Source organism: Aulonocara stuartgranti (assembly GCF_965226115.1).
Source record: "Aulonocara stuartgranti genome assembly, chromosome: 3".
In the NCBI taxonomy this organism is placed as follows: Eukaryota; Metazoa; Chordata; class Actinopteri; order Cichliformes; family Cichlidae; genus Aulonocara; species Aulonocara stuartgranti.
The window spans coordinates 58,446,173-58,459,572 of NC_138941.1; the positions used below are offsets into that span (position 1 = coordinate 58,446,173).

General features: G+C 37.1%; 1 protein-coding gene across 1 annotated transcript; it reads left to right on the plus strand.

Moving 5' to 3' along the window:
* Positions 1–2,601: 2,601 nt before the first annotated feature.
* LOC309701839 (uncharacterized protein) lies at positions 2,602–7,547 on the plus strand. Its single transcript, XM_082526118.1, has 9 exons — positions 2,602–2,633; positions 2,730–2,789; positions 2,998–3,267; positions 3,419–3,664; positions 3,860–3,997; positions 4,103–4,156; positions 4,638–4,724; positions 4,902–4,996; positions 7,003–7,547. Exons 1-9 carry the CDS (start codon positions 2,603–2,605, stop codon positions 7,030–7,032), a joined length of 1,011 nt encoding a protein of 336 aa, XP_082382244.1. The 5' UTR covers position 2,602; the 3' UTR covers positions 7,033–7,547.
* The last annotated feature ends 5,853 nt before the right edge of the window (positions 7,548–13,400 follow it).

Consider the following 13,400-nt stretch of genomic DNA (forward strand, 5'->3'; position numbering starts at 1 on the left):
GCCTACATAAACACAGAGAGAACAAAGCAGATTGTAAATACACTGTTACTACACTGACAAGCGTTGGTTCACTTTTCTGCTTCAGCATAATTCAAGCATAAATATTTATGCAAAGTTAAATAAGTGTGTAATTGCCAAAATTATCAAAAAAATACAAAAAAAGACAATGAAGGAATTATTAAAATAATTTTATTTCACATTAACAATATTGCACACAAAAACTGAACATGCTGCAGACTGAATAAGAAACACAGCAAGGAGTTGTTAAATAATTTTGTTGATGCAATTGTTAAGTGGTTTCCTAATTACTCCAAAAACTGTCCAATACAACAGGTAACAACTGCTTACATGAGAAATGACAGGAGGATGCTTTCATAAATTGTTAGAAAGTTTTTATTTTCTGTAATACCTAAAACAATCACAGTAGACTCACTTTTAGTGAGCACTTTCAGATTTCCTTGCTAAAAAGGAGTATAACAAAACAATAACTACGCATTCATCAGTCTAAGGAGCTTGTAAAGAAAAGCGTCTGGACTTCAAAACATTTCACCTCTCATTCGACAAGCTTCTTCAGTTCTAAAAGTTTGAGGCAGGTAAAACTAATGAGTACTCACGTTAATTAAAATATCTTAATCTAAGAAGATTGAAGACAACATACTGAAAATATGTTGTACAACAAATGCTTAAAGCTGTATAGGATATTGTGCTTTCTATGAAAGCAACGAAGTAGGTAAATGTTTTTGTTTGTCATTGTTCTTGTCTTTGTCTTTGTGTCTTTTGTCTTTGTTTTGTCTACAGAATCAAACAACCTCCGGTAAACCAGAAGTGAGTGCTGGAGCACAGAAGAAAAGAGAAGTAGTAACCACGTGTCTATTCAATAGAGTGCCACACCCTGTGTGCAAAAGAGGGTATTACAGCATCTTTTAAAGAAGAGTGAGTTAGTGCCAACTAGTGGTAGGATTGAGATACAGAGGCTTGCAAAAGTATTCGGCCCCCTTGAACTTTTCCACATTTTGTCATATTACAGCCACAAACATGAATCAATTTTATTGGAATTCCACGTGAAAGACCAACACAAAGTGGTGTACACGTGAGAAGTGGAACGAAAATCATACATGATACCAAACATTTTTTACAAATAAATAACTGAAAAGTGGGGGGTGTGTAATTATTCAGCCCCCTTTGGTCTGAGTGCAGTCAGTTGCCCATAGACATTGCCTGATGAGTGCTAATGACTAAATAGAGTGCACCTGTGTGTGCTCACCACCTCCTTCATGTTACTTTTGCTCTCCACCCCTTCATGTTCAGGTTTTCTGTTTAGTTTTAGTTTTTCCCAGTTCAGGTTATCTTTAGTTTAGTTTATCTTTAGTTCTGTTTTTGCCATCCTCGCCTTGTGTTCCATTATTTACAATAAATCTCCCTCACATCTCAGTAAGTGCCTGCATTCGAGTCCTTTTCCCACACATAACATGACTGCTGCTGCAGCCGTGATAAAAAGACGAACACGACAACGTGGCATGGGAAGAAAGAGGAAGAAAAACTTGGGGCTCAAGGAAAACTGACATGAGTAAAACAAGGTTTTTGGAGAACAATAACAAGAGTGCGTCAAACTATGGTTAAAAGTAAGAGACATAATAATTTGACACAAAGCCAGAGTTTCAAGGCAATTAAGGTCAGACTGTCAGCTACAGAGGCCACACCTATGGTTTGTGGGTCTTCCCACAGTGTACCCACATGGACTCCATTCACCATTCACATCTGTGGGCAATTTAAAAACAATAATCAGCCTAACCCCAGCATGTCTTTGGACTGTGGAAGGAAACCAGATTACCCAGAGAAAACCCACGCAAACACATGGAGACCATGCAAACTCCACAAAGAACTCATGTTGTGGTTTGAACTCAGAACCTTCTTGCTTTGAGGCAACAGTGCTAAGCACCACGCCATTGAGCAGTCTCTCTGTACTTTAAAGAAAATAGAGAAGCTATGATTTAGTGCTGTCAGCGTTAATCTTGTTAAAATGACGTTAATGTCATAACTGCATTAACGCAGCTAATCTCCGTTAGCGGGTTACTGCGGATCACCCCATGTGTGGGTCTGCACGTCCTCAACCCGTTAGCGTGGTTAGCTCATTAATGTGTCATTTTTAACGAGATTAACACTGACAGCACTACTATGATTACAAGGCTTGATACAGAATTATCTTTACTCTTTTGTCCTTGACAGGTTAGACCACAATAAATAGCAAAAGCATTTATGTGTTGCCTGGACATGCAATATAAAAAAAAATCACACAAGATCTCAAAACTGTAGGAAAATCAGTGGGGTTATAACAAGGCAGAAAATGAATACACACTTCACACAACTAATTACACTTGTAATGTAAATGTGATAACCACCCCAATTTATTATTTTTTCAAGTGATCTAGATGAACAGGTCCAGGAATGGTGGACCTCCTTTACAGCTGAATTCTGTCAGACTCATATATGTTGAAGAATTATGACTAAATCAACTGCACAGGAACAGGAAACCTGCCCTCCCCCAATGATATTCTTCAGTTGTATTTTAGTCTTTTACTCAGTCAGTCAGCAGTAAGACAACATGGTGATTACAACTCTCTGCTTCAGACTATGTGAGTAATTGTTGTTAGGTTTATTTTTATATTTTCAGATTTACTGTATATATGTCTGTACATGAAATAATTTAAAGTTTTCCTGTGCTGATCTAGTAATGCTTGAAGTTATTCTGCTGGGGACACATGTTCAAAATAGCTTGCCCCAAAAAATGGGTGAGTACGTTAGAGACGTTAATAAAATAAATAATCTTTTTTTACTTTTTTGGAGAGTGAGTAAGTTGGGGTTGACTTAAACATCTTACAAGTCTGTTGATGATGTTTATTAAAATCCTTTTAAGTTTAATCATCTTTTACTAACACATTTTATAAGAATTTTGATTAATCTGTTTACTATTAATCTTGTGATGTTTCTAATTTTCAGGTGCAGCTACTCTTCGTGTGACTCCTAACAGACTCCAACACTTTCAATTCAAGTCTTTATCTTTTGTTTGTGAGAGCCCTGATGGTTCTGCTGAACTGAGAGGAATCAAAACCTCTGAGGACAAGTTAGAATCTTTTAGTCCATTATGTAATAGTAAAGGAAATTCCTCTTCATGCACAATTACTCAAACTTATGTAACAGACAGTGCAGAGTACTGGTGTGAGGATAAAGGGGGTCAGAGAAGCAACAGTGTCAACATTACCATAACTGGTAAGTTCATCATATTTGTGAAATTAGTAAAGAGTTTTATTTTGAAATTAGGTGAGATTTATTATCCACTTTGTCTTGTATGGTACAGAATTTATTTGTCATTTACCTTTTTAAAAAGTTAAAAACAAAATCCATTTTGCATTTTCTTCAGATGGTTCTGTGATCCTACAGAGTCCAGTTTTCCCTGTTTTTGAGGGAAACAATGTGACTCTCCGCTGCATAAGCAAGACAACTCACATCAACCAAAGTGCAAATTTCTACAAAGACGATGGCCTCATAAACCGGAGCCCTTCTGACAACATGGAAATTAACAGTGTTTCCAGGTCTGATGAAGGACGATACAAGTGCAGCATTTCTGGTGTTGGAACGTCACCAGAAAGCTGGCTTCATGTCAGATGTAAGACTAAAACTTTATTTAGTTATTTCTGTGTCTGAGCTTCATAGAGAGAGAAATGTGACTATAACAATTAGATTTCTGTTCTTTTGGTCTTCATGAAAATGTTTATGTTATAAAAATGACGTTAAATTTTTTTATATTTAAAGTCAGAAAATTTACAAATACAATGCTATTTATAAATTTGTACCATTGCAGCATATTCTTCAGGAGAGACCCTGTCTGATGACTTCAATTCCACTCCTGACTTATTCCTGCTGTGGATTGTGTTGCCTCTTTTAGTGATAATATTGACACTGCTGGTAGTCGGATTTCTTAATACTTGCAAACACAGAGGTAATTCAGTTTTTTTTCAGTTTACATAATTTCTAAGAATAATCTTCTGTTCCCAATTTTTTGGGAATTTTTTTCTAATGCTGGGTTTTTCTTTCCATTCATTAGTTTCCTCAAAGACATCATCAGTAGCATCAAACTCAGATGAAGACCATCCAGGAGGTGAGAGAGAAATAATTATCACAGTTGTATTACTCTATTTCATGCTTGTTACCAATTTTATGGCTTTCTATCTTTTTATGAATCAAATTTGTTAACCAGTCACAGTGGGACTGGATGACTTTTGTCTTAATCAATTTAAATAGATTAAAAGTGTATCGCATGTTTGAGAGACTGAATGATACAATTTATAGAAAGTTTATATATAACAAAATTAAAATGAAAGCTTAAAGTGAAGTGTGGTATTTTTATGTGACATATGCTGCACCGAGGGATTATTTTTGTGTCTGCTCGGTATGTCGTATGTGGGTTTTTTTTGTTTTAGACACTGGTGATGCTTCGATAATTTAAAACTCTGTCTTAGGTCAAACCACAGCACAAAGCCTGAAAAAGAGAAGCGTGAGGGCTACCAAAGAACAGCTTTATTGTTTAAATATATATATATTCTAATACATACATGCATAATAACCTCTCTTGCCTACAGATGATTCTTCCCCTTCAGACGATATCTCAGAACAACCTGTTTACACCACTGTGATCATAAACAAGACAGAACAAACTCAAGAACTGGGTTTGTTTGTTATGAACATTTGGACATTTTATTGCATTTCTTTCTTTATTTCCTGCCTTTTATAAACTTATGCCAGCACAGTTAAGGCACATTGCACAAATATTTACAGTGATCTTATATTAAAAATGTAATCCTTGTTTCCTAAAAGAAAACATATCTTTTCAATTTCAATGGCAGAATCAGGATTATCACGCTCCACACTGCCACCGATTCCCCAAGCAGTTGAAGAGTCAAGTTCTCCAGAGACGGTCATTTATTCACCCATCCAAACAGTAAGACTATTTTTTGCCTACAGTGAGCTACATTTTAGAATTTACTAAATAATATTTTTAATGTAAAAATATATTCAATTTTATTACTGTAAACCATATTTTATGGTCCCCTTAGGTTTCTGTGATTTGCTCTGGTATTATCATTTGACCAAAGTTATATAGTTTTCGTTTATTCCACGTTAACTTAATGTGATGAAGTGATCAAAGAAGTTAAAAATAAAATAAAAAGATTACACAGGTTCAAAGATGCATGACTGAGGAAGATGGCCTCCAATACTAATATATCTTTAATTGCATTTGTTAAAATAAAAATTAAAAGAATTAAACAATAAAAACTGACTGTGGCACAGCCTATTCTGTACCAGTGTCCTAAATTAAATAAAGCCACCATATATTGAACTGGACTTACCAGTAGCTGAGGACCATAAGAGAATAAAATCAAAATCTACACCCTGTGCTGTACAACACAGGAGGTGTGGAAAACGACCCACCACCGAAGGTCCCACAGCTACCGTTGTGTCCTCAGTTCACTGCAATAAAAACAAAACAAAAAACATAAAGGTTCACAAAAACCTAAAAGGACACTGATATATATTTCAACATTTAATGCAAAGACACACACACACACACACACACACACACACACACACTTAAAACAGAATAAAAAAAAAACATACACAGGCCTAGTAACTTGAACCACACGAGTGAACTGTGGCCTGTACAAGTTATAGTTGTTGTGATATTTGATCGTATTGTACCCCAAAAAGGAATTCCATACAGCTCTCTGTGGCATGTGGAGCAAGTCAGCTGGACAGGTACAAATATCATCATAAACAACCAGCAAAGCGCGCAGACAAAGGATCACTCCGGCCCCCAAGCAAGTCCTGGAAATAACAAATGAACCCCAAAGATAATCTGTGTTCTGGGATGGTTAATTTAGCCAGGCTACAATACTAACAAATATTATTTAATCTTGTTGACACACACTAATGTTAGATCCAAATGACACACCCTTGTACTTTAGCAGTGCCCTGTCAATATCTTCGTTTGGATTTCAAAGTAAGTTTATATCGACAGTATACAACCTCACGGGGACATCATGTCATGTCTGTCACATTTTCTCTTCCAAAACAAAAGCCCTTTGAAATGGCCGCTATATGAACTACTTTCAGTGTCTTCAGAATGCTCTTAAAAGGAAAATCGTGTTTCCACAGGATAATTGTAGTTCATATCGAAAGTATACAACCTGATAGGTATACCATGTCAATATCAAGTCAGTCTGATTTATTTTGTCTTCCAAAATAAAAGCCCTTTGAAATTGCCCATATATAACTTTCAATGACTTAGGAATGCTCTTAAAAGGAAAATTCATCTTTCCAGAGACTAACTGAGAGACTAACTAACCTGAGTCATGGTTGCCCCGTGGCTCAGGTTAGTGGCTCAGCGCATCTGTAACATGAAGGTCGCCGGTTCAATTCCCGGGCTCTCTGTCCTGGTTGTTGTGTCCTTGGGCAAGACACTTTATCCTACTGGTGTTGGCCAGAGGGGCCGATGGCACAATATGGCAGCCTTGCTTCTGTCAATCTGCCCCAGGGCAGCTGTGGCTACAACTATAGCTTGACTCCACCAGTGTGTGAATGTGAGAGTGAATAAATAGTGGTATTGTAAAGCACTTTGGGTGCCTTGAAAAGTTCTATATAAATCCAATCCATTATTATTATAACTGCAGTTTATATTGACAGTATAAAACCACACAAGGATTCAATGTCAATTTCAAGCTGCTCTGATGTTGCCTTTTAAAGTAATGGCTGTTTGCAGACCCCACCCTTTGATTAAAGTGCAACCTGACTAACCTGACTAGCATCCCTACAGAAAGTGAGAGCATGAAAGAGAAATGTACAGTAGCACATCTGGCTACAGTAAATTAAAAAACGAGCGTGAACATCAGGGCAATATCCTGTAAAAGCTAAGTGTTATATTATAGTGGTTTCTTTTCTGTCTTACAGGCCACAAACAAGCAAACTTCAAACACCTGAACAGTAAACTGCAGAAAGGAGGCAAACCTGTCATGGTTCCTGGGTCATTGACTGAGTGCTTTGAGTTCATTTCTCTTCATTCCCACTTAAGGGTTTTCTTAATTATTTCCAGTGTTCTCAAAATTAGAGTTCTAAGGTTATGGTTATGATCTACTCCTTGAGTTTTAGTTAATGTTTATTTGTGCCTTGAGGCCACTGTTGTTGTGATCTTGCGCTTTATAAATACATTGAATTGAATTGTTTTTTTTCTTTTAGTATTCTGATAATCTTGGTGTTGTCTCTTGTTATATTTTCACACTCTCTTCCGTGTTTCCTGTGTACAGCTAAATTAGGTGTTCGCATGTTATGTTATGTCCCGTCTTATTTTGCCAGTCTCTCTGCTTCACCAGCTGTGTCTCTCTCCCTGATTACCTCGTGTGTATATTTAAGCACTCAGTTTTCCTCAGTTCCCTGTTGTGTTCTTCCACATATGACATTTTGTGTTATTATTATCTATTGCTGTGTACTGGGATTTTGTTTTTGCACTTTTGGCTCAAGCCCAGCTTTGTTATATATTTTCGTGTGAGTTCCAGTAATAAAGCAGCCTTCTCGAGTTTACCCTTTGTCTCTGCAGTCCTGCATATTGGGTTTAAAATCTGCCTGTCACACAGTGTATCCTGACAAAACACACTTGTGCAGAAGATTAAGAACATTTGCTTTGTTAAAATTGCAACTTTCTAATAATTGTTATAGTGTTTGTGTAGTGTCTATACACACTATCATCCACTGTCAGTTTTATGTAAATCTAAGCTTTCACGTGTTATAAAAGGGTAATTACATGTTGCTTATCTTTGCTTGGCGTGTGTCTTTCTACTAAAACAAAGTTAATGCAAAATTAAGAAATTATAATTTGGTCTGAAACAGTATTGACAGTAACGCAACTTTGACATTTTGTGTCTGTAGCTATCAAGGTGGCGGAAAATAAAGAGCTGTATTTTATGTTTGTTTATGTTAATATTCAATAGTTAAGCATACTTAAATCCCTTTAAATGTGGGATAATGACATATGACATGTAAAATTTTTGGTTTAACTCGATGTCATTTTATCACAGTTTAACACTCTTTGAATCTGACTTTACTTTTGGTATCAGACTTTCTTTTGTCTCTGTTGTTATCTGCAAGTAATCTATTGTCTATTGTCGTGGAAATTTTAACAATAACCTGCAACACACCCAGTGAGTGTTTTGAAGTGTATTTAACAAACACATTACAATGTGGGTAGAGCATCCCAGACAAACACTCGGATCATCATAGCCCGGCTTTTATACACAGACAAAGACATTCCACATCTCTTATATGTTGGCCCAGGTCACAGGGGATATACCTGCAACCCCATCCTTAGCCCCTCCTTCCTCACAGAGAGAATTATGACCTTGTCACCTGAAGATTTACATCCCTGATAAGTAGAAGGAGTCTCACTATCTGTTAAACGTATCACCTGAACTTAAAATGGCCCCACTGTGTTTGTAGAACTCACGTGATAGAGCATAAGGCCCAACTGTAGTGCACATGCATACAACTAAGTGAGAAAGTGATATTACTACTACTAATGTGATATGGTTAAAATATGTGATTAATACACGAGAAAAGAAAGATGTAGGATATGAGGTAACTATTAACAACTAAGGATTTAAGATTTCATTAATATATAATCATCATATGTATGGTTAATAAAGCATTATAAAACAGTACAACTGAGTTAAAGGAAAGTAAGAATATGCTCATTTCAAGGTTGGACACCATATGTAATACATTTAAATACTGATTTATTATTATTAGTACTAGTATTAGTAGAAGTAGTCATATATGCTATAACTTGTTTTGTTTAAGAGCTGAATAATACAGCCTGTGTCAGCAGTATTATAATTTGTTCTTAGAGTATTCTGAACAATACAGAATAGTATTTTGGTACAAAGTATAACAGATACCATTGTGACAAAATCGTTCGTTTTGCTGGTTTACGTGTTTTAGTTATGTTCCGTTCAAAACTAAATTTTGATTTATTTTCCAATAAAAGTTTTAAAACTTGTGAAATGCTCATGATTAGTATTTTTACTAAAATTTGTCATGCATGTAATCCTTTACTGCCACTTGAAGTTAGATAATGCAACTTTCATAAAAAGAAAAAGTAACAAAAACAAGAATAAACTTGTTTCTGGTTGGTGTGGTTTGTGGCTCAACTGCAGGGGAGGAGTGCAGAGAGCTGACCGAAACACAGCTGGAGTGACATATGGAGACAAACTGAGCGATCAGCTCTGAACATGCAAAAAACGTTAATAGAAAGTGAAACCCTGGACTCTGTGTGTGCCAGGATCCCACTAATATTTCTCAGGTTTTAGTGTAGCTTACCTGGTATTTAGATTTTTAAAAATGTATTTATTATTTTTAGTTTGATTGAAGTTTTGTGCTGAATACAGAGGTGTGGATTCTCCATCAGCCCTTTAGCTGAATGCCCCCCCCCCTCTCAACAACAACAAAGTTAAAAATAAATTTAATAGAAATCTGATGATCCATCGTCTAAAATCTGTCTTAAACTCCAGAATACCAGCAGTTAACATCAAAATATTTCATGTATTTTTATTATTAGTTGTACTAGTAGTATGTGAAAAGACATTAGAATGAGTGTTTGAATATGAGGCCAAGACTAAAGGATTTAGAAGAATATTTAAATTTATTTTATAAACCTGAAAGAGTTTAAATAATGACTGAGAATTTTTTTTTTAATTAATACACTTACTGTACATAAAATTAAAAGTTTTACACACACACAGACACAAAAGCTTTTGGCAGACCCTGTAGATAATGGGCATGTGTTGTTGTTGGTCTGTCACACATATGGAAAACAACAAATTTATAACATACAAAGACCTGAAGTGACACTGCGGGCTGAAAACAATGAAAAGTGTACACTAAAGCCGCTGTCTGCTGTGTTTGTAATATTTTCAGTTTTTCATTTTTCTTATTCCAGTGACCTCAGTACTCAGTATTGGGGAGTAACGGAGTACCACAGCTACGTATTTAAAATACAAAATATAAGTAACTGTATTCCGTTACAGTTACTGTTTAAAAGGGTGGTATTCACTTACTTTGTTGAAATAAATGGATCACACGGTGGTCTTTTCCTGTATCATATGCTAGTCTATGCCCTATCTATTATCTATATTTATTTATTATCTATTTTTGGTAATTCCACGCCGGTGGAAACCCAAACAAAACACCTATTAAGAGGCTCTAATGCCTCTATCTCAATCTCGTGGCCCATGTCACCTCTACTTGCAGCCCGCATAATGATGTGAAGAAATATTTTTTCTGTCCATTATGCTCGCAGTGTCCAAGCATTTTTTTTCTTTTCATACTATTTTTAAAATATTGTCTGATTCCATTTGCAATTGGTGCTGTTGAACTGTGGACTAGCAGTGATGCACAAAATATTGCCATTTATTGGTATCCATCAGTACATTGAGACTAGGACAACAGCATCAGTCAAAGGTTCTTAAAATACATTAGAGTCTCACCCATGTTATTTTTTCTGCATTTCCAAACAAGAAAAGCAACAAAAGTTAAAAACATAATGCCAGCAATCAATACAGCAACGGTAGATGTATCTAAATCAACAGAAAAATCATCTGAAATGATAAAGCACATAACATATGACAATTCTTAATAAGCTTACATACAGTAGGCTTTGTCTAGTTTGCTAGTTAGTTAGCTTCTCTGTACTGGTTGTTTTGTTGGATTGTACAGGTGATGTTGTTGCCAGAGACAGTCTGCTGCTGAGGACATAAAGGTCATCAGGACCTCTGAGCTGTAGGCTCAGCAGAAATTATCTTTCTCTCGCTCACCAGCCAAAACACCTCTGGTTCTGGATACCAGCCTTTGGATTTACATTCTAACACCCCAGAGCTGACTTTGGTTATCTGAATATCAGCTTCTGAATACACATAAAATTGTGACATTAAAGATGAACAGTAACACAATTTGTATCTATAGCAGCATATACAGTTTTTCCACTTACCAAAAACAACAGGTTGAACCTGAAATCTGCATTCAGTCCAGGAATGAAGCACCTTTATGTTCCTTCATCTTACAGACAGTGTTCTTTGCTCAAACGCAGTTTTGCAAACAGTGATACTGTCAAGGTCTCTTTAGAAAGAACATGTTATCTCCTGGCAATCCCTTCAAACAAGCCAGAATTTTTTTTATCCTATTTTGAATTGTATTGTCATGAATCTGAACATTTAAATATCTGTGTTTGGTCAAATTTTATAGCTAGTTGAGTTCATTAGGTCCCTATCTGAAAGGAAAGTTTCTCAGTTCCTTATGAACTTTTTGTCTTTCTTTAACTTACTAAAATAGCTATCTTTTATTACTTTTTCAGGTCTACCTAACAGTTTACTGTCTTTACATTTTCTGCAAACTATGGTTAAACTAGTTAAACTGGTGATATTACTTCTACATTCAAAAGGTCTTGTGCTACACAATTTGTAGTGGAAAACAAAACAGTCCATCAGCACAACAATTTTAAATGCAGTTATCACCCAAAGAATATCCAAATGCATATTTGCCAGTGTGTGGTTCGCGGTTCAGCTGCAGGGGAGGGGTGGAGGAGTGGGTTCAGGGGACAGTGCGAGGGAAGGCTGGCTGACACAGTTGATAGCCATTACTCTAGCCATGCATTCTGTATTTCAGTAGCCACTGGAATGAGGAAATGGCAGACAGGCAGGGAACACAGCTGACTCTAATCAGACAAGACTGGGAGGAAGCAAAACAGAAAACATGAACATAGAACCAAAAACACTAAACACAACACAAGGAACAGAAGGGAGGCACAGAGAACACTAAAACACTGGATATTAATAAACACAAAACATAAACACGGAGTCCACAGATTCCAGACCATGACAGCTTTCTCCTGGCAATCCTTCCAAACAAGCCAGAATTTTTTATCCTATTTTGAACTGTACAAATTATCATGAATCTGAAGATTTAACACAGTGCAAAAGAAGAGAAAACTAACAAAATAGTCACATTTGGTAATATAGATGCATTTGTTCAAATACGCAGGTCAGGGCACTACTAAGAATGAAAGTTAAAATGTCTGTGTTTAGTCAAATTTTATTGGTTGTTGAGTTCAAATGTCCCTATCTAAGAGTTCATAGCCATTACTCTAGCCACACTTTCCCTATTTCAGTGGCTGCTGGGATTTGGAGAAGAGAGGAGTAGTGGAGGCAGCTGCAGGTGAGGAATGCTGGACTGCAGAAGGGGAGCTGAAAAGCTGCCCACATAAACACTCCAAGAAGTAAGCACGCTGGAAATAAAAAACACTTTTGTAAAGGACTGCCAAACATCTGGTCATGTCCTGCTACAGTGGTGTTGGTATCCAAGCTCAGCATGATGATCTGCCTAGTGCAGTCAGTGGAGGCACTGGCTCACATGGTAGCAATGCACCAGGAGCAGGCAGCTGTGCATCACGAGGAGCTAGAGAAACTGCTGGACTAGTCCGAGATGGTCCAGCAGATGGAGGTGTTGGCAAATCTTGTTGCTTGGTCCTGTTTTATGTCAGCATTGGGAGTGATACTCTATCTGATGGGGGTACGGGACACCCCCAGGCCTTATTAGACATTTCCAAGTGACACCAGAGACATGCAACAACTAGCTCCTGACTAACTCATCCCTTAGTTCTGGGGACAAATTTGCTGGAGTTCCACAACCTGCTGGGGCTGTGTGTGGAGATGCATTCATAAGTTTTAATGGCATGTAGTGTCTGCGCTGAACTGAGCGGTGACACGAGGTGGTCCACCGCTGACTCTGGTGAGGTGGAGACAACAGGGCCTTGTTGGGATGGACCACTGCCTGAAGAAGTTCACTCCATGGAGATTTCCCTGTAGAGCGGTCTTGTGACAACACTCTAGGGTCAGTATTTGAGTTATAAAAATTTATGGTCAACACATACACATATTGTTGTATATCTATCTATCTATCGTTGGGAAATCAGTTTTACCCCGGTTCTTTTCATTCCTCGGGCCTCCAGAGATGCACAGTAGTCATTTTCACAAAAACTTTATACATCTTTATTTATCCTCATTTAAGCATGCATTCTTCTAGAAGGGAAGACTTGCCAGGCCGGTGTCCCTCTGCAAAATCTTCACTCCTTTGTCTGTGAAACACAGTTTTGTAGGAGCGACCCTATCATAAAATCCCCAAGGTGTACTGCAAACTCTGTATCTGTGTCTATGTGCACGAGTGCACGTGAGTGAGTGTGCATGTGGATGTGTGTGCGTAACAGTTAAAGCACTATGTGCGTATATCTCTATGTACGTGCCTTCCTG